This window comes from Phodopus roborovskii, unplaced genomic scaffold (assembly GCF_943737965.1).
Source record: "Phodopus roborovskii unplaced genomic scaffold, PHOROB, whole genome shotgun sequence".
In the NCBI taxonomy this organism is placed as follows: Eukaryota; Metazoa; Chordata; class Mammalia; order Rodentia; family Cricetidae; genus Phodopus; species Phodopus roborovskii.
The window spans coordinates 13,972,895-13,994,208 of NW_026126514.1; the positions used below are offsets into that span (position 1 = coordinate 13,972,895).

Consider the following 21,314-nt stretch of genomic DNA (forward strand, 5'->3'; position numbering starts at 1 on the left):
AGCCTTAACTGTCCTAGAAGTAACTTTTTACAACAGGCTGACGTTGATCACATACACCTGGTACACCTGGTTTTTTTTTTTTTTTTTTTTTTTTTTTTTTTTTGACTTTTAACTGTTAAATTACTCTCATTCAGCAAGTGAACCCAGGATTGCTTAACAAGTAAAAAAATAGATTATATTTACTTACCGAGGTTTACAATTACCTTATTGGTCACACAAAGACATTAACTAAATCAGTAAAGTAAAATTTGTATTTCTTACTGTGAAGGTAGCCAATAGCTACAGAACACTACTCTTGATTTAGGGTGAAAGGTTCCCAGTCAAAGCCCAGCTTGGTACCCTTGATGTGTATAGAGTGGAAGAGCAGATTCCTTAGCAGTAACCATACATGAGATATTATCAGTATCATCAATTATTTACACTATCAATATACTCTAAAGTTTCCACTTAAACACTTTCAAACACAAAGACAAAGGCACCCTATCTTGATGCTCACTCTGCCTACTCAGTTTTCAGTCTTTTTTGCAAACTTTTATTCTTCTTTGTCACTCAGAAGAAGACATAATTTGTTGTAGGCTAGGACCAGGCACATATGCAGGTTTAAGTCCTTGGTTCTCTTCTTGTAAAGACCCTGCCATCTTAGAGACCCAGTTTTTATCACCTCACCTAATCATAGTTACCTCCCGCAGGACACCATCAACTAAGTACCATATGGACCCTACACACCAAACAAAGTGCAAAGTTACAGGGTCCCTTGCGCTCTCTCTCTATCTCTCTCTCTCACTTTCTCTCTCTGTCTATCTCTGTTTTCTCTTTCTGTCTCTCTCTGTGTGTGTGTGTGTGTGTGTATCGCTCTGTCCATCTCCATGTCTCTACCTCTCTATCCCCCACTCCCTCTCTCTCGTTGGTCTTTCAAGACAGGATTTATCTGTGTAGTCCTCGTTTTCCTGGAACTCACTCTGTAGACCAGGCTGTTCTCAAACTCACTCTGATCTGTGTACCTCTGCCTCCCAAGTGCTGGAAAGAAAGGTGTGTGTGTGTGCCACTGCTGCCGAGCCGGTGTAAACTTTTTACATTCAAATAATTTGGTTTTCATTTTTCTTTGTGGATTGTATATTGAGTACAAGTTTTTATTGTCATCCTTGGAATTGTACATTTCACTGGTTACAGTTCCATGTTAAACATTTATTTGGAAAATACAGAGTAAGTGTCTATAAAGTGTTTGATAGAATTAAATAATCTTACCATTGCTATTTGGAAAAGGAAAGAACTTTGGGGAGAATATTCTGGACAAGGAAATTTTATTCATATATTTATTTAGTTTTCTTATTTAACATATTGAGCCCAGTCTCCTCTCCCTCCCCCTCTCCCACCTTCCCGTGCCCCCCAAACCACCCTTTCATCCCATTCCAACCCCCACTCCACATGTAGTGTGATGCCTTCCAGGAGGGGCCCTCTACATCTGTCAGGTCATCTGGAGTAGGGACTAGGCCCTCCCATCCTGCCTCTAGGTTAAGGGAGTATCCCCTGTCCCTCCCCGCCCCCTCACATGGGTAACGTGCTGCCACAGTCCTTTTGTTTTTTTTTTTTTTTTTTTATGCATATAGAGTCTTTTTTATTTAATTTTATATAACAAAGTCCAATTAAATGAAAACAAACATTTATACACAATATTTGGGAATTTGGGCGTCGTTCTTTCCCAACTACTTCCTGCTGGTAAGGGGCGCTGTCTTGGGGGATTCGAAGAAGATTCAGATATCCTAGCTGTAGGCCACAGTCCTTTTGTGCACCAGGGCATACATCCTGGTGGCACTGTCAGATGTCCCTTAGACTGCCCAGGCCTTCTCACTGAGGCCCATGTTCAGGGGTTCAGAGTCGGTCCAATGCTGGGTTCCCAGCGACCAGTGTGGGGGTCCATTAGCTCCCCCTGGTTCAGGTCAGCGGTCTCTCTGGGTTTCTGTAGCCTGGGTTTCCTTATCACTCCCCCACTCTTTGCATCTGGTTTCCAGTTCCGCTCAGTGCTTAGCTGTGGGTGTCTGCATCTGTTTCCATCAGCTACTAGGTGAGGGCTCTGTGATGGTAGATAAACGTTAGTTGTCAATCTCATTGTCAGGGAAGGGCATTTAAGGAGCCTTTCTGCCTTTTGCTGGGGTTGTTAGTCGGGGGGGGGGGGGGTTCATCCTTGTAGGTCTCTGGACGTTTCTCTCGAATCAGTATTCTCTTCAAACCAAACCTACGATGGCTCCCTCTTTGATGGTGTGTCTACCTCTTTCTCTTTTTATTTCGCTCGTCAAAATCTTCATCTCTATTCTTTTCCTCCGCCTTCCTCTTTCTTTTTCCTCCCTTGTGAACAAGTAGTGTGCTTTTCTCAGGCTTCTTGGCCTTTTCATCCTCACCAGCCGGCTTTTCTGGCTGGATGTCTTTGGTAGAGTCCCTTGTCACCTTCTCCTTCTTGACTGGCTCTGTCTCGAGGTGTCCCTTTACAGATTTAGAGTGGGCTCTTCTGGGAGTTCCGGTGACATCGTCATCCTTCTGAAATGATGGTGACGCTTTTGCAGAGCCGGTCTTTGCACCGTCTTCTTTGGCGTTTTTAAGTGGAGGTTCGGACCAAGGAGCTTTTCCAGGCTCCCCGTCTTCTTTGTCTTGGGGTCCTTTAGAAGGTCTTAAAACTTTTTCTTTCTTGGCTTGAGCAGAGCCATCGCTTTTCCGTTTGGTCTCATCACTCTTTCGGTTTGGCTTACCGTTTTCTCTCTTGTCTCTTTCAGATACTGATTCGCAAGTGACAGATTCTGCTCCCATGGGTTCATCCCTAACAGGGGTAGCATCCTCTCTCCTTGGGAGGAAAACGAGTGTTTCTGTCTTAGTGTCATCAGCACGAGATGACTCTCTGGATGTCCCGGAAGGCTCTAACAGCTCGTGGGCCAGGACGCTCTCACTCTCCTCCCCCTTTCTTCCTTTTCTGTGTTTCTCGGGCTTGTTTCCTTTATCGTCGCCGGCAACGTTCTCCCACTCCTGTGCTTCTGCATTATCTTTCCGATTGTGATTCTCTCTCGATGACAGCTTTTCTGGATAGCTGCCACCTAGATTTCTAGTTCTGTGACTTCGTCCAGCACGACAGTCGTCTCTGCGCCCCCCAGGGAAGGGTGGATTTCTGACAGTAGGAGGTTTAAGCCTTTCTGGAGAGAAGCCCCCTCTGTCAGCAGCGGGCCTCGGCTGTGCCCCCACAGCATATCCTTTGTAGTACTTCCGGTACCACTCTCGGTATTCCCTCTCCGGTTCTCGGTGGTAGCGTTCTTTCTCAAATGGGTCTCTCCTTTCGACACTCGGTCCGGAACAGGCTTTATTGCCATAAGGGGGTGGAACTTCTCTGCATCTATTAAAATACTGACGTTCTGTTTCTCCTTGATGTCCATTCGGCTTCCTGGGAGACTGACCCCCAAAGGCTTGAGGAGATCTTGCACGATAACGTCTATGTCTATGTGGAGGCGACCTTGACCTCGATCGGTGATCACCACGTCCGCGAGATCTGGACCGTGAACGAAAATTGCGGCTCTTGCCTCTGCCTCTCCTCGGGTATGGGGGTGATGGTGAAAGGGAGCGAGAGTGTGAGCGGCTGAAGGATCGAGAGCAAGAGCCTGACCTTGTCAAGCCAGATCTTGATTTCAAGCAAGGGTATGAACTTCTTGAATACGATGAACCACTAGAGGGCGATGTAGACCCTCCCTTTAGTTGTGGTGGCGCTCTATAGAATTCTTCCCTGGTCACAGGTGGTGCTTGCGCGGTAGGGAGGGCGTTTGAATGAGCAGTCTGAGCCCCTGACGAAACCCAAAGCGTTGATATGTTGGCGAGAGCTGCGGGAGATCCTGCAGGAGGAAACTGAGGAGAAAACTGTGCGGGAGGTACACCCGGAGGAAGAGGGAGCGCATCGGGAGGCGGCGCATACAAAGGAGGCGGTGGTACGGGTACAAAGACTGGAGTTGCCGGTAGTGACGGGTCTTGAGGGCCCTGTGATCTTTCGCTGTGGCGTCGCCCGCGGTTGATACTTCTGTAACAATTTCTTTCCCCTCTTCTAATGGGCTGTGGTGGAGAAACCGGGTAGCCGAGTTTGTTGGAACGTCCCCAACCTGGTGGACCACCACCTGGACGAGCAGTATTTATTCTTACTGGACCGGTTGTGGGGATCAGCTGTCCACCTGATGGTGACTGTCCCAGCAATGATGGAGCTCCAAGGGCAGGCACTCGGTGACCCTTCCACCCTCCCACGAGTGCAGCGCTTGCCATTGAGCAGGCTCCCTCCGAGTGTTCCCATGCGAGGGCGGCAGCTGGCGATAATTTAGTATCAGAATCCCGGAGAGGGCCCTCTGACTTTTCCGAATGGACCGAGACAGTCGCTGCTGCAGTTCTATCGGGTCCTGGAGCTGGGGCAGGAGACGGATTTCCAGGCACAGGAGGAGCCAAGCAAGATGGATTTGAAGGGAACGACGACGCTACGGAGGGAGTTGGACGACGAGAGGAGGAAGACGCCCCTGGAGTCATGGAAGGATCCTGCTGTCTTGATATTGGAGACCTCATCAGAGGCTGCGGGGTCCGCTGGGCGCGTGGTCTTGGTGGTGGTAATGGGCGTGGGGGTGGCCGTACCTGTTGTCGCAGTCTTATTGGATAGCCAGTCCCGTTTTTGAAGTTCTCAATAGCCTGCCGTAAAAACTTGTTGGCCGTCAAGGCATCAGGAGAAACTTCGTTTTGCTGACACGTTGGACATGTATGGTCATCCGACTCCAGGAGTGCCGTCCGGATACACTCATCACAGTAACTGTTTCCACAGCAGGGGATGAGAGCAGCGTCAGTCATAAGGTCCTTGCAGATGAGGCACAGAAGCTCCTCTGGGATAGGATCATCGTCTGAAGATGATGACGATGACCGCTCCTCTGGCAAGAAGGGTGGCTTCTCTTTCTTCCCAATTGCATAGGCCTCTGCATCTATCTTTGGTATTGCGTATTTTCCAGTGTTCGTAAGCATCGCGCCTTTTATGCTGGGATCCTTCACTTCCATCATAAAACTTGTGGGAATTCCACTGCTCCTTTTGATCCTACGGCCAGGTTCAAAGTCCTTATCCCCGTTTGTTGGGCAATCCTTAATATAATGGCCAGGCTTGCCGCAACGAAAGCAGGTATAAGATGGAGGTGGTGGACCTACAGCTTTCTTCGTGTAGTTGACTGGGTCGTATCGATGGCCAGATTGCGCCATCATTGCTTGGATTTTATCTTCCTCGGCAGCATTGGCTTCAGCCAGATTGGCGGTCCTTGTAAGCTGGGCCAGAGAAATAGACGCAGGAGAGCCATCGATTGCTTTTGTAGTTCCCATCCCTCGTTCACTTCGACTTTTAACATAGGTCCTGCTTGTGGACTTCACACCTGCCGCAGGAATTCTTCTGACAATTACAGATGAATTTTTAGGAATGAGCGCAGTATCCTCAGGATAGTCTTCTTTCGTCTGTGCGTTGCTGATCTGCAGATCGCTATGGGTAGCTTTCAGCTTTTCTCTGCTCATAATCTTCTTCTTTAAGTCGCAGAGGGAGATATGGAGCCCATCAAAGGTGACGATGTCGTAGTGGAGTTTAGAGGAAAATTTATAGTGCACACAGGACATGGTGGCAAAGGATTCCTTGTGCTAGGCACCCTGCTGACGGCTGACGATTGCAGGGGTCTCGGCCTGAAGTGTGGGCCTGAAGGTGGCCCCGGGGCTCCGAGGTAACTCTTGTCTACAAAGACCAGGCCGGAAAGTCCAAGAATCCAGAAGTTGTTCGGTCCACGAGGCCCAGTGTTTCGCTTGATCTTCAGGAGCCGCTGGAGCCGCAAGGAACTACAAGGTTCTAATGCGGGTGAAGGCGTGCACTTGCTAGCAAGGCCAGAGCAAGCAGACAGAAAGCAACAGCTTCCTTCTTGCACCTTCTTATATATGCTCCCAGCAGAAGGCATTATGCAGATTAAGGGTGTCACCTCCCACCTCAAGACCCAGATGAGAAGCTCCAATTCCGCCATTTTGAATTAAATTGACAACCAAGAATAGGTCATCCTCTCTTACCCTCAGCTTTTTTATTTTACTTTATTTTTGGGCTTTTCGTTTTCCCTTTTTCTTCCTTCCTTCCTTCCTTCCCTTCTTCCTTCCTTCCTTCCTTCCTTCCTTCCTTTCTTTCTTTCTTCCTTCCTTTCTTTCTTTGTTTCTTACTTTTTGTCTTTCTCTCACTCCCTCTAACTCTCTGTGTGTCTGTTGGTCGGTGTTTCTGTCTTTGCTTCCTTCTTTTGAGGCTGTTTTATTTAATTTTTTTATTGGGTTTTGCTGTATTTTTTCTTATTTTTACATATCGATCCCACACCCCTCTCCCTCCCTCCCTTTACCCATTCTATCCACCCCTCCATCAACTCCACAGAGTTGGCGATGACTTCCAGGAGTGTTCAACCAAATCTGTCAAACCATTCTAAGTAGGGACTAGGCCCACTTCCCGGCCTCTAAGCTAAGGTAGTATTGCTCCATGGAGAATGTGATACCAAAGTCATTTGGCGCACCTGGGATACATCATCCTGGTTCCATCAGGCAGGTTTTTTTTTTTTTTTTTTTTTGTGCAGCCTTAACTGTCCTAGAAGTAACTTTTTACAACAGGCTGACGTTGATCACATACACCTGGTACACCTGGTTTTTTTTTTTTTTTTTTTTTTTTTTTTTTGACTTTTAACTGTTAAATTACTCTCATTCAGCAAGTGAACCCAGGATTGCTTAACAAGTAAAAAAATAGATTATATTTACTTACCGAGGTTTACAATTACCTTATTGGTCACACAAAGACATTAACTAAATCAGTAAAGTAAAATTTGTATTTCTTACTGTGAAGGTAGCCAATAGCTACAGAACACTACTCTTGATTTAGGGTGAAAGGTTCCCAGTCAAAGCCCAGCTTGGTACCCTTGATGTGTATAGAGTGGAAGAGCAGATTCCTTAGCAGTAACCATACATGAGATATTATCAGTATCATCAATTATTTACACTATCAATATACTCTAAAGTTTCCACTTAAACACTTTCAAACACAAAGACAAAGGCACCCTATCTTGATGCTCACTCTGCCTACTCAGTTTTCAGTCTTTTTTGCAAACTTTTATTCTTCTTTGTCACTCAGAAGAAGACATAATTTGTTGTAGGCTAGGACCAGGCACATATGCAGGTTTAAGTCCTTGGTTCTCTTCTTGTAAAGACCCTGCCATCTTAGAGACCCAGTTTTTATCACCTCACCTAATCATAGTTACCTCCCGCAGGACACCATCAACTAAGTACCATATGGACCCTACACACCAAACAAAGTGCAAAGTTACAGGGTCCCTTGCGCTCTCTCTCTATCTCTCTCTCTCACTTTCTCTCTCTGTCTATCTCTGTTTTCTCTTTCTGTCTCTCTCTGTGTGTGTGTGTGTGTGTGTATCGCTCTGTCCATCTCCATGTCTCTACCTCTCTATCCCCCACTCCCTCTCTCTCGTTGGTCTTTCAAGACAGGATTTATCTGTGTAGTCCTCGTTTTCCTGGAACTCACTCTGTAGACCAGGCTGTTCTCAAACTCACTCTGATCTGTGTACCTCTGCCTCCCAAGTGCTGGAAAGAAAGGTGTGTGTGTGTGCCACTGCTGCCGAGCCGGTGTAAACTTTTTACATTCAAATAATTTGGTTTTCATTTTTCTTTGTGGATTGTATATTGAGTACAAGTTTTTATTGTCATCCTTGGAATTGTACATTTCACTGGTTACAGTTCCATGTTAAACATTTATTTGGAAAATACAGAGTAAGTGTCTATAAAGTGTTTGATAGAATTAAATAATCTTACCATTGCTATTTGGAAAAGGAAAGAACTTTGGGGAGAATATTCTGGACAAGGAAATTTTATTCATATATTTATTTAGTTTTCTTATTTAACATATTGAGCCCAGTCTCCTCTCCCTCCCCCTCTCCCACCTTCCCGTGCCCCCCAAACCACCCTTTCATCCCATTCCAACCCCCACTCCACATGTAGTGTGATGCCTTCCAGGAGGGGCCCTCTACATCTGTCAGGTCATCTGGAGTAGGGACTAGGCCCTCCCATCCTGCCTCTAGGTTAAGGGAGTATCCCCTGTCCCTCCCCGCCCCCTCACATGGGTAACGTGCTGCCACAGTCCTTTTGTTTTTTTTTTTTTTTTTATGCATATAGAGTCTTTTTTATTTAATTTTATATAACAAAGTCCAATTAAATGAAAACAAACATTTATACACAATATTTGGGAATTTGGGCGTCGTTCTTTCCCAACTACTTCCTGCTGGTAAGGGGCGCTGTCTTGGGGGATTCGAAGAAGATTCAGATATCCTAGCTGTAGGCCACAGTCCTTTTGTGCACCAGGGCATACATCCTGGTGGCACTGTCAGATGTCCCTTAGACTGCCCAGGCCTTCTCACTGAGGCCCATGTTCAGGGGTTCAGAGTCGGTCCAATGCTGGGTTCCCAGCGACCAGTGTGGGGGTCCATTAGCTCCCCCTGGTTCAGGTCAGCGGTCTCTCTGGGTTTCTGTAGCCTGGGTTTCCTTATCACTCCCCCACTCTTTGCATCTGGTTTCCAGTTCCGCTCAGTGCTTAGCTGTGGGTGTCTGCATCTGTTTCCATCAGCTACTAGGTGAGGGCTCTGTGATGGTAGATAAACGTTAGTTGTCAATCTCATTGTCAGGGAAGGGCATTTAAGGAGCCTTTCTGCCTTTTGCTGGGGTTGTTAGTCGGGGGGTGGGGGGTTCATCCTTGTAGGTCTCTGGACGTTTCTCTCGAATCAGTATTCTCTTCAAACCAAACCTACGATGGCTCCCTCTTTGATGGTGTGTCTACCTCTTTCTCTTTTTATTTCGCTCGTCAAAATCTTCATCTCTATTCTTTTCCTCCGCCTTCCTCTTTCTTTTTCCTCCCTTGTGAACAAGTAGTGTGCTTTTCTCAGGCTTCTTGGCCTTTTCATCCTCACCAGCCGGCTTTTCTGGCTGGATGTCTTTGGTAGAGTCCCTTGTCACCTTCTCCTTCTTGACTGGCTCTGTCTCGAGGTGTCCCTTTACAGATTTAGAGTGGGCTCTTCTGGGAGTTCCGGTGACATCGTCATCCTTCTGAAATGATGGTGACGCTTTTTGCAGAGCCGGTCTTTGCACCGTCTTCTTTGGCGTTTTTAAGTGGAGGTTCGGACCAAGGAGCTTTTCCAGGCTCCCCGTCTTCTTTGTCTTGGGGTCCTTTAGAAGGTCTTAAAACTTTTTCTTTCTTGGCTTGAGCAGAGCCATCGCTTTTCCGTTTGGTCTCATCACTCTTTCGGTTTGGCTTACCGTTTTCTCTCTTGTCTCTTTCAGATACTGATTCGCAAGTGACAGATTCTGCTCCCATGGGTTCATCCCTAACAGGGGTAGCATCCTCTCTCCTTGGGAGGAAAACGAGTGTTTCTGTCTTAGTGTCATCAGCACGAGATGACTCTCTGGATGTCCCGGAAGGCTCTAACAGCTCGTGGGCCAGGACGCTCTCACTCTCCTCCCCCTTTCTTCCTTTTCTGTGTTTCTCGGGCTTGTTTCCTTTATCGTCGCCGGCAACGTTCTCCCACTCCTGTGCTTCTGCATTATCTTTCCGATTGTGATTCTCTCTCGATGACAGCTTTTCTGGATAGCTGCCACCTAGATTTCTAGTTCTGTGACTTCGTCCAGCACGACAGTCGTCTCTGCGCCCCCCAGGGAAGGGTGGATTTCTGACAGTAGGAGGTTTAAGCCTTTCTGGAGAGAAGCCCCCTCTGTCAGCAGCGGGCCTCGGCTGTGCCCCCACAGCATATCCTTTGTAGTACTTCCGGTACCACTCTCGGTATTCCCTCTCCGGTTCTCGGTGGTAGCGTTCTTTCTCAAATGGGTCTCTCCTTTCGACACTCGGTCCGGAACAGGCTTTATTGCCATAAGGGGGTGGAACTTCTCTGCATCTATTAAAATACTGACGTTCTGTTTCTCCTTGATGTCCATTCGGCTTCCTGGGGAGACTGACCCCCAAAGGCTTGAGGAGATCTTGCACGATAACGTCTATGTCTATGTGGAGGCGACCTTGACCTCGATCGGTGATCACCACGTCCGCGAGATCTGGACCGTGAACGAAAATTGCGGCTCTTGCCTCTGCCTCTCCTCGGGTATGGGGGTGATGGTGAAAGGGAGCGAGAGTGTGAGCGGCTGAAGGATCGAGAGCAAGAGCCTGACCTTGTCAAGCCAGATCTTGATTTCAAGCAAGGGTATGAACTTCTTGAATACGATGAACCACTAGAGGGCGATGTAGACCCTCCCTTTAGTTGTGGTGGCGCTCTATAGAATTCTTCCCTGGTCACAGGTGGTGCTTGCGCGGTAGGGAGGGCGTTTGAATGAGCAGTCTGAGCCCCTGACGAAACCCAAAGCGTTGATATGTTGGCGAGAGCTGCGGGAGATCCTGCAGGAGGAAACTGAGGAGAAAACTGTGCGGGAGGTACACCCGGAGGAAGAGGGAGCGCATCGGGAGGCGGCGCATACAAAGGAGGCGGTGGTACGGGTACAAAGACTGGAGTTGCCGGTAGTGACGGGTCTTGAGGGCCCTGTGATCTTTCGCTGTGGCGTCGCCCGCGGTTGATACTTCTGTAACAATTTCTTTCCCCTCTTCTAATGGGCTGTGGCGGAGAAACCGGGTAGCCGAGTTTGTTGGAACGTCCCCAACCTGGTGGACCACCACCTGGACGAGCAGTATTTATTCCTACTGGACCGGTTGTGGGGATCAGCTGTCCACCTGATGGTGACTGTCCCAGCAATGATGGAGCTCCAAGGGCAGGCACTCGGTGACCCTTCCACCCTCCCACGAGTGCAGCGCTTGCCATTGAGCAGGCTCCCTCCGAGTGTTCCCATGCGAGGGCGGCAGCTGGCGATAATTTAGTATCAGAATCCCGGACAGGGCCCTCTGACTTTTCCGAATGGACCGAGACAGTCGCTGCTGCAGTTCTATCGGGTCCTGGAGCTGGGGCAGGAGACGGATTTCCAGGCACAGGAGGAGCCAAGCAAGATGGATTTGAAGGGAACGACGACGCTACGGAGGGAGTTGGACGACGAGAGGAGGAAGACGCCCCTGGAGTCATGGAAGGATCCTGCTGTCTTGATATTGGAGACCTCATCAGAGGCTGCGGGGTCCGCTGGGCGCGTGGTCTTGGTGGTGGTAATGGGCGTGGGGGTGGCCGTACCTGTTGTCGCAGTCTTATTGGACAGCCAGTCCCGTTTTTGAAGTTATCAATAGCCTGCCGTAAAAACTTGTTGGCCGTCAAGGCATCAGGAGAAACTTCGTTTTGCTGACACGTTGGACATGTATGGTCATCCGACTCCAGGAGTGCCGTCCGGATACACTCATCACAGTAACTGTTTCCACAGCATGGGATGAGAGCAGCATCAGTCATAAGGTCCTTGCAGATGAGGCACAGAAGCTCCTCTGGGATAGGATCATCGTCTGAAGATGATGACGATGACCGCTCCTCTGGCAAGAAGGGTGGTTTTACTTTCTTCCCAATTGCATGGGCCTCTGCATTTATCTTTGGCACTGCGTATTTTCCAGTGTTCGTAAGCATTGCGCCTTTTATGTTGGGATCCTTCACTTCCATCATAAAACTTGTGGGAATTCCACTGCTCCTTTTTATCCTACGGCCGGGTTCAAAGTCCTTATTCCCGTTTGTTGGGCAATCCTTGATATAATGGCCAGGCTTGCCGCAACGAAAGCAGGTATAAGATGGAGGTAGTGGACCTACAGCTTTCTTCGTGTAGTTGATTGGGTCGTATCTATGGCCAGATTGCACCATCACAGCTTGGATTTTATCTTCCTCGGCAGCCTTGGCTTCAGCCAGATTGGCGGTCCTTGTAAGCAGGGCCAGAGAAATAGACGCAGGAGAGCCATCGGTTGCTTTGGTTGTTCCCATCCCTCGTTCACTTCGACTTTTAACACAGGTCTTGCTTGTGGACTTCACACCTGCCGCAGGAATTCTTCTGACAATTACAGATGAATTTTTAGGAATGAGCGCAGTATCCTCAGGATAGTCTTCTTTAGTCTGTGCGTTGCTGATCTGCAGATCGCTATGAGCAGCTTTCAGCTTTTCTCTGCTCATAATCTTCTTCTTTAAGTCGCAGAGGGAGATATGGAGCCCATCAAAGGTGACGATGTCGTAGTGGAGTTTAGAGGAAAACTTATAGTGCACACAGGACATGGTGGCAAAGGATTCCTTGTGCTAGGCACCCTGCTGACGGCTGACGATGGGCAGCAGCTCTGGGGCCCAGTGGTCTCGGCCTGAAGTGTGGGCCTGAAGGTGGCCCCGGGGCTCCGAGGTAACTCTTGTCTACAAAGACCAGGCCGGAAAGTCCAAGAATCCAGAAGTTGTTCGGTCCACAAGGCTCAGTGTCTCACTTGATCTTCAGGAGACGCTGGAGTCCCCAAGGAAGTACAAGGTTCTAATGCCGGTGAAGGCGTGCACTTGCTAGCAAGGACAGAGCAAGCAGACAGATAGCAAGAGCTTCCTTCTTGCATCTTCTTATATATGCTCCCAGCCGAAGGCATTATGCAGATTAAGGGTGTCACCTCCCACCTCAAGACCCGGATGAGAAGCTCAACTTCCGCCATTTTGAATTTGATCGAATTGAATGAAGATTCAATCAAATTGACCAACCAAGAATAGGCCCCACCCTCTCTTACCCTCAGCTTTTTTATTTTGTTTTATTTTATTTTATTTTTGGTCTTTATGTTTTCTTTTCTCCTTTCTTTCTTTCCTTCTTTTGAGGCTGTTTTATTTTTTATTTTTTTATTGGGTTTTGCTGTATTTTTTTCTTATTTTTACATATCGATCCCACACCCCTCTCCCTCCCTCCCTTTACCCATTCTATCCACCCCTCCATCAACTCCACACAGTGGGCGATGACTTCCAGGAGTGTTCAACCAAATCTGTCAAACCATTCTAAGTAGGGACTAGGCCCACTTCCAGGCCTCTAAGCTAAGCTAAGGTAGTATTGCTCCATGGAGAATGTGATACCAAAGTCATTTGGCGCACCTGGGATACATCATCCTGGTTCCATCAGACAGGTTTTTTTTTTTTTTTTTTGTGCAGCCTTAACTGTCCTAGAAGTAACTTTTTACAACAGGCTGACCTTGATCACATACACCTGGTACACCTGGTTTTGTTTTTTTTTTTTGACTTTTAACTGTTAAATTACTCTCATTCAGCAAGTGAACCCAGGATTGCTTAACAAGTAAAAAAATAGATTATATTTACTTACCGAGGTTTACAATTACCTTATTGGTCACACAAAGACATTAACTAAATCAGTAAAGTAAAATTTGTATTTCTTACTGTGAAGGTAGCCAATAGCTACAGAACACTACTCTTGATTTAGGGTGAAAGGTTCCCAGTCAAAGCCCAGCTTGGTACCCTTGATGTGTATAGAGTGGAAGAGCAGATTCCTTAGCAGTAACCATACATGAGATATTATCAGTATCATCAATTATTTACACTATCAATATACTCTAAAGTTTCCACTTAAACACTTTCAAACACAAAGACAAAGGCACCCTATCTTGATGCTCACTCTGCCTACTCAGTTTTCAGTCTTTTTTGCAAACTTTTATTCTTCTTTGTCACTCAGAAGAAGACATAATTTGTTGTAGGCTAGGACCAGGCACATATGCAGGTTTAAGTCCTTGGTTCTCTTCTTGTAAAGACCCTGCCATCTTAGAGACCCAGTTTTTATCACCTCACCTAATCATAGTTACCTCCCGCAGGACACCATCAACTAAGTACCATATGGACCCTACACACCAAACAAAGTGCAAAGTTACAGGGTGCCTTGCTCTCTCTCTCTCTCTCTCTCTCTCTCTCTCTCCTCTCTCTCTGTCTATCTCTGTTTTTCTCCTCTCTTTCTTTCTGTCTGTGTGTCTCTGTGTGTGTGTGTGTGTGTTCGCTCTGTCCATCTCCATGTCTCTACCTCTCTATCCCCCACTCCCTCTCTCTCGTTGGTCTTTCAAGACAGGATTTATCTGTGTAGTCCTCGTTTTCCTGGAACTCACTCTGTAGACCAGGCTGTTCTCAAACTCACTCTGATCTGTGTACCTCTGCCTCCCAAGTGCTGGAAAGAAAGGTGTGTGTGTGTGCCACTGCTGCCGAGCCGGTGTAAACTTTTTACATTCAAATAATTTGGTTTTCATTTTTCTTTGTGGATTGTATATTGAGTACAAGTTTTTATTGTCATCCTTGGAATTGTACATTTCACTGGTTACAGTTCCATGTTAAACATTTATTTGGAAAATACAGAGTAAGTGTCTATAAAGTGTTTGATAGAATTAAATAATCTTACCATTGCTATTTGGAAAAGGAAAGAACTTTGGGGAGAATATTCTGGACAAGGAAATTTTATTCATATATTTATTTAGTTTTCTTATTTTACATATTGAGCCCAGTCTCCTCTCCCTCCCCCTCTCCCACCTTCCCGTGCCCCCCAAACCACCCTTTCATCCCATTCCAACCCCCACTCCACATGTAGTGTGATGCCTTCCAGGAGGGGCCCTCTACATCTGTCAGGTCATCTGGAGTAGGGACTAGGCCCTCCCATCCTGCCTCTAGGTTAAGGGGAGTATCCCCTGTCCCTCCCCGCCCCCTCACATGGGTAACGTGCTGCCACAGTCCTTTTGTTTTTTTTTTTTTTTATGCATATAGAGTCTTTTTTATTTAATTTTATATAACAAAGTCCAATTAAATGAAAACAAACATTTATACACAATATTTGGGAATTTGGGCGTCGTTCTTTCCCAACTACTTCCTGCTGGTAAGGGGCGCTGTCTTGGGGGATTCGAAGAAGATTCAGATATCCTAGCTGTAGGCCACAGTCCTTTTGTGCACCAGGGCATACATCCTGGTGGCACTGTCAGATGTCCCTTAGACTGCCCAGGCCTTCTCACTGAGGCCCATGTTCAGGGGTTCAGAGTCGGTCCAATGCTGGGTTCCCAGCGACCAGTGTGGGGGTCCATTAGCTCCCCCTGGTTCAGGTCAGCGGTCTCTCTGGGTTTCTGTAGCCTGGGTTTCCTTATCACTCCCCCACTCTTTGCATCTGGTTTCCAGTTCCGCTCAGTGCTTAGCTGTGGGTGTCTGCATCTGTTTCCATCAGCTACTAGGTGAGGGCTCTGTGATGGTAGATAAACGTTAGTTGTCAATCTCATTGTCAGGGAAGGGCATTTAAGGAGCCTTTCTGCCTTTTGCTGGGGTTGTTAGTCGGGGGGGTGGGGGGTTCATCCTTGTAGGTCTCTGGACGTTTCTCTCGAATCAGTATTCTCTTCAAACCAAACCTACGATGGCTCCCTCTTTGATGGTGTGTCTACCTCTTTCTCTTTTTATTTCGCTCGTCAAAATCTTCATCTCTATTCTTTTCCTCCGCCTTCCTCTTTCTTTTTCCTCCCTTGTGAACAAGTAGTGTGCTTTTCTCAGGCTTCTTGGCCTTTTCATCCTCACCAGCCGGCTTTTCTGGCTGGATGTCTTTGGTAGAGTCCCTTGTCACCTTCTCCTTCTTGACTGGCTCTGTCTCGAGGTGTCCCTTTACAGATTTAGAGTGGGCTCTTCTGGGAGTTCCGGTGACATCGTCATCCTTCTGAAATGATGGTGACGCTTTTGCAGAGCCGGTCTTTGCACCGTCTTCTTTGGCGTTTTTAAGTGGAGGTTCGGACCAAGGAGCTTTTCCAGGCTCCCCGTCTTCTTTGTCTTGGGGTCCTTTAGAAGGTCTTAAAACTTTTTCTTTCTTGGCTTGAGCAGAGCCATCGCTTTTCCGTTTGGTCTCATCACTCTTTCGGTTTGGCTTACCGTTTTCTCTCTTGTCTCTTTCAGATACTGATTCGCAAGTGACAGATTCTGCTCCCATGGGTTCATCCCTAACAGGGGTAGCATCCTCTCTCCTTGGGAGGAAAACGAGTGTTTCTGTCTTAGTGTCATCAGCACGAGATGACTCTCTGGATGTCCCGGAAGGCTCTAACAGCTCGTGGGCCAGGACGCTCTCACTCTCCTCCCCCTTTCTTCCTTTTCTGTGTTTCTCGGGCTTGTTTCCTTTATCGTCGCCGGCAACGTTCTCCCACTCCTGTGCTTCTGCATTATCTTTCCGATTGTGATTCTCTCTCGATGACAGCTTTTCTGGATAGCTGCCACCTAGATTTCTAGTTCTGTGACTTCGTCCAGCACGACAGTCGTCTCTGCGCCCCCCAGGGAAGGGTGGATTTCTGACAGTAGGAGGTTTAAGCCTTTCTGGAGAGAAGCCCCCTCTGTCAGCAGCGGGCCTCGGCTGTGCCCCCACAGCATATCCTTTGTAGTACTTCCGGTACCACTCTCGGTATTCCCTCTCCGGTTCTCGGTGGTAGCGTTCTTTCTCAAATGGGTCTCTCCTTTCGACACTCGGTCCGGAACAGGCTTTATTGCCATAAGGGGGTGGAACTTCTCTGCATCTATTAAAATACTGACGTTCTGTTTCTCCTTGATGTCCATTCGGCTTCCTGGGAGACTGACCCCCAAAGGCTTGAGGAGATCTTGCACGATAACGTCTATGTCTATGTGGAGGCGACCTTGACCTCGATCGGTGATCACCACGTCCGCGAGATCTGGACCGTGAACGAAAATTGCGGCTCTTGCCTCTGCCTCTCCTCGGGTATGGGGGTGATGGTGAAAGGGAGCGAGAGTGTGAGCGGCTGAAGGATCGAGAGCAAGAGCCTGACCTTGTCAAGCCAGATCTTGATTTCAAGCAAGGGTATGAACTTCTTGAATACGATGAACCACTAGAGGGCGATGTAGACCCTCCCTTTAGTTGTGGTGGCGCTCTATAGAATTCTTCCCTGGTCACAGGTGGTGCTTGCGCGGTAGGGAGGGCGTTTGAATGAGCAGTCTGAGCCCCTGACGAAACCCAAAGCGTTGATATGTTGGCGAGAGCTGCGGGAGATCCTGCAGGAGGAAACTGAGGAGAAAACTGTGCGGGAGGTACACCCGGAGGAAGAGGGAGCGCATCGGGAGGCGGCGCATACAAAGGAGGCGGTGGTACGGGTACAAAGACTGGAGTTGCCGGTAGTGACGGGTCTTGAGGGCCCTGTGATCTTTCGCTGTGGCGTCGCCCGCGGTTGATACTTCTGTAACAATTTCTTTCCCCTCTTCTAATGGGCTGTGGCGGAGAAACCGGGTAGCCGAGTTTGTTGGAACGTCCCCAACCTGGTGGACCACCACCTGGACGAGCAGTATTTATTCCTACTGGACCGGTTGTGGGGATCAGCTGTCCACCTGATGGTGACTGTCCCAGCAATGATGGAGCTCCAAGGGCAGGCACTCGGTGACCCTTCCACCCTCCCACGAGTGCAGCGCTTGCCATTGAGCAGGCTCCCTCCGAGTGTTCCCATGCGAGGGCGGCAGCTGGCGATAATTTAGTATCAGAATCCCAGACAGGGCCCTCTGACTTTTCCGAATGGACCGAGACAGTCGCTGCTGCAGTTCTATCGGGTCCTGGAGCTGGGGCAGGAGACGGATTTCCAGGCACAGGAGGAGCCAAGCAAGATGGATTTGAAGGGAACGACGACGCTACGGAGGGAGTTGGACGACGAGAGGAGGAAGACGCCCCTGGAGTCATGGAAGGATCCTGCTGTCTTGATATTGGAGACCTCATCAGAGGCTGCGGGGTCCGCTGGGCGCGTGGTCTTGGTGGTGGTAATGGGCGTGGGGGTGGCCGTACCTGTTGTCGCAGTCTTATTGGATAGCCAGTCCCGTTTTTGAAGTTCTCAATAGCCTGCCGTAAAAACTTGTTGGCCGTCAAGGCATCAGGAGAAACTTCGTTTTGCTGACACGTTGGACATGTATGGTCATCCGACTCCAGGAGTGCCGTCCGGATACACTCATCACAGTAACTGTTTCCACAGCAGGGGATGAGAGCAGCGTCAGTCATAAGGTCCTTGCAGATGAGGCACAGAAGCTCCTCTGGGATAGGATCATCGTCTGAAGATGATGACGATGACCGCTCCTCTGGCAAGAAGGGTGGCTTCTCTTTCTTCCCAATTGCATAGGCCTCTGCATCTATCTTTGGTATTGCGTATTTTCCAGTGTTCGTAAGCATCGCGCCTTTTATGCTGGGATCCTTCACTTCCATCATAAAACTTGTGGGAATTCCACTGCTCCTTTTGATCCTACGGCCAGGTTCAAAGTCCTTATCCCCGTTTGTTGGGCAATCCTTAATATAATGGCCAGGCTTGCCGCAACGAAAGCAGGTATAAGATGGAGGTGGTGGACCTACAGCTTTCTTCGTGTAGTTGACTGGGTCGTATCGATGGCCAGATTGCGCCATCATTGCTTGGATTTTATCTTCCTCGGCAGCATTGGCTTCAGCCAGATTGGCGGTCCTTGTAAGCTGGGCCAGAGAAATAGACGCAGGAGAGCCATCGATTGCTTTTGTAGTTCCCATCCCTCGTTCACTTCGACTTTTAACATAGGTCCTGCTTGTGGACTTCACACCTGCCGCAGGAATTCTTCTGACAATTACAGATGAATTTTTAGGAATGAGCGCAGTATCCTCAGGATAGTCTTCTTTCGTCTGTGCGTTGCTGATCTGCAGATCGCTATGGGTAGCTTTCAGCTTTTCTCTGCTCATAATCTTCTTCTTTAAGTCGCAGAGGGAGATATGGAGCCCATCAAAGGTGACGATGTCGTAGTGGAGTTTAGAGGAAAATTTATAGTGCACACAGGACATGGTGGCAAAGGATTCCTTGTGCTAGGCACCCTGCTGACGGCTGACGATTGCAGCAGCTCTGGGGCCCAGGGGTCTCGGCCTGAAGTGTGGGCCTGAAGGTGGCCCCGGGGCTCCGAGGTAACTCTTGTCTACAAAGACCAGGCCGGAAAGTCCAAGAATCCAGAAGTTGTTCGGTCCACGAGGCCCAGTGTTTCGCTTGATCTTCAGGAGCCGCTGGAGCCGCAAGGAACTACAAGGTTCTAATGCGGGTGAAGGCGTGCACTTGCTAGCAAGGCCAGAGCAAGCAGACAGAAAGCAACAGCTTCCTTCTTGCACCTTCTTATATATGCTCCCAGCAGAAGGCATTATGCAGATTAAGGGTGTCACCTCCCACCTCAAGACCCGGATGAGAAGCTCCAATTCCGCCATTTTGAATTAAATTGACAACCAAGAATAGGTCATCCTCTCTTACCCTCAGCTTTTTTATTTTACTTTATTTTTGGGCTTTTCGTTTTCCCTTTTTCTTCCTTCCTTCCTTCCTTCCCTTCTTCCTTCCTTCCTTCCTTTCTTTCTTTCTTTCTTCCTTTCTTTCTTTGTTTCTTACTTTTTGTCTTTCTCTCACTCCCTCTAACTCTCTGTGTGTCTGTTGGTCGGTGTTTCTGTCTTTGCTTCCTTCTTTTGAGGCTGTTTTATTTTTTATTTTTTTATTGGGTTTTGCTGTATTTTTTCTTATTTTTACATATCGATCCCACACCCCTCTCCCTCCCTCCCTTTACCCATTCTATCCACCCCTCCATCAACTCCACAGAGTGGGCGATGACTTCCAGGAGTGTTCAACCAAATCTGTCAAACCATTCTAAGTAGGGACTAGGCCCACTTCCCGGCCTCTAAGCTAAGGTAGTATTGCTCCATGGAGAATGTGATACCAAAGTCATTTGGCGCACCTGGGATACATCATCCTGGTTCCATCAGGCAGGTTTTTTTTTTTTTGTGCAGCCTTAACTGTCCTAGAAGTAACTTTTTACAACAGGCTGACCTTGATCACATACACCTGGTACACCTGGTTTTTTTTTTTTTTTTGACTTTTAACTGTTAAATTACTCTCATTCAGCAAGTGAACCCAGGATTGCTTAACAAGTAAAAAAATAGATTATATTTACTTACCGAGGTTTACAATTACCTTATTGGTCACACAAAGACATTAACTAAATCAGTAAAGTAAAATTTGTATTTCTTACTGTGAAGGTAGCCAATAGCTACAGAACACTACTCTTGATTTAGGGTGAAAGGTTCCCAGTCAAAGCCCAGCTTGGTACCCTTGATGTGTATAGAGTGGAAGAGCAGATTCCTTAGCAGTAACCATACATGAGATATTATCAGTATCATCAATTATTTACACTATCAATATACTCTAAAGTTTCCACTTAAACACTTTCAAACACAAAGACAAAGGCACCCTATCTTGATGCTCACTCTGCCTACTCAGTTTTCAGTCTTTTTTGCAAACTTTTATTCTTCTTTGTCACTCAGAAGAAGACATAATTTGTTGTAGGCTAGGACCAGGCACATATGCAGGTTTAAGTCCTTGGTTCTCTTCTTGTAAAGACCCTGCCATCTTAGAGACCCAGTTTTTATCACCTCACCTAATCATAGTTACCTCCCGCAGGACACCATCAACTAAGTACCATATGGACCCTACACACCAAACAAAGTGCAAAGTTACAGGGTCCCTTGCGCTCTCTCTCTCTCTCTCTCTCTCTCTCTTTCTCTCTCTGTCTATCTCTGTTTTCTCTTTCTGTCTCTCTCTGTGTGTGTGTGTGTGTGTATCGCTCTGTCCATCTCCATGTCTCTACCTCTCTATCCCCCACTCCCTCTCTCTCGTTGGTCTTTCAAGACAGGATTTATCTGTGTAGTCCTCGTTTTCCTGGAACTCACTCTGTAGACCAGGCTGTTCTCAAACTCACTCTGATCTGTGTACCTCTGCCTCCCAAGTGCTGGAAAGAAAGGTGTGTGTGTGTGCCACTGCTGCCGAGCCGGTGTAAACTTTTTACATTCAAATAATTTGGTTTTCATTTTTCTTTGTGGATTGTATATTGAGTACAAGTTTTTATTGTCATCTTGGAATTGTACATTTCACTGGTTACAGTTCCATGTTAAACATTTATTTGGAAAATACAGAGTAAGTGTCTATAAAGTGTTTGATAGAATTAAATAATCTTACCATTGCTATTTGGAAAAGGAAAGAACTTTGGGGAGAATATTCTGGACAAGGAAATTTTATTCATATATTTATTTAGTTTTCTTATTTAACATATTGAGCCCAGTCTCCTCTCCCTCCCCCCTCTCCCACCTTCCCGTGCCCCCCAAACCACCCTTTCATCCCATTCCAACCCCCACTCCACATGTAGTGTGATGCCTTCCAGGAGGGGCCCTCTACATCTGTCAGGTCATCTGGAGTAGGGACTAGGCCCTCCCATCCTGCCTCTAGGTTAAGGGGAGTATCCCCTGTCCCTCCCCGCCCCCTCACATGGGTAACGTGC

The 21,314-nt window shown here is 47.6% G+C and overlaps 3 protein-coding genes across 3 annotated transcripts; all 3 read right to left on the bottom strand.

Annotated features, from left to right (window-relative positions):
* Positions 1-2,295: 2,295 nt before the first annotated feature.
* Positions 2,296-5,646, bottom strand: LOC127230773 (E3 ubiquitin-protein ligase RBBP6-like; the record flags this gene model as incomplete). The annotated part of the gene is made up of 1 exon (XM_051196067.1): positions 2,296-5,646. A coding segment is annotated over exon 1 (3,351 nt), but the record flags the coding sequence as incomplete, so codon positions are not given.
* A 3,264-nt stretch (positions 5,647-8,910) lies between these two features.
* LOC127230774 (E3 ubiquitin-protein ligase RBBP6-like) lies at positions 8,911-12,263 on the bottom strand (the record flags this gene model as incomplete). The annotated part of the gene is given in 3 exon segments (XM_051196068.1): positions 8,911-9,168; positions 9,170-10,042; positions 10,044-12,263. Coding segments are annotated over 3 exon segments (3,351 nt in total), but the record flags the coding sequence as incomplete, so codon positions are not given.
* A 3,181-nt stretch (positions 12,264-15,444) lies between these two features.
* LOC127230776 (E3 ubiquitin-protein ligase RBBP6-like) lies at positions 15,445-18,795 on the bottom strand (the record flags this gene model as incomplete). Its single annotated transcript, XM_051196069.1, has 1 exon — positions 15,445-18,795. A coding segment is annotated over exon 1 (3,351 nt), but the record flags the coding sequence as incomplete, so codon positions are not given.
* Between the last annotated feature and the right edge of the window lie 2,519 nt (positions 18,796-21,314).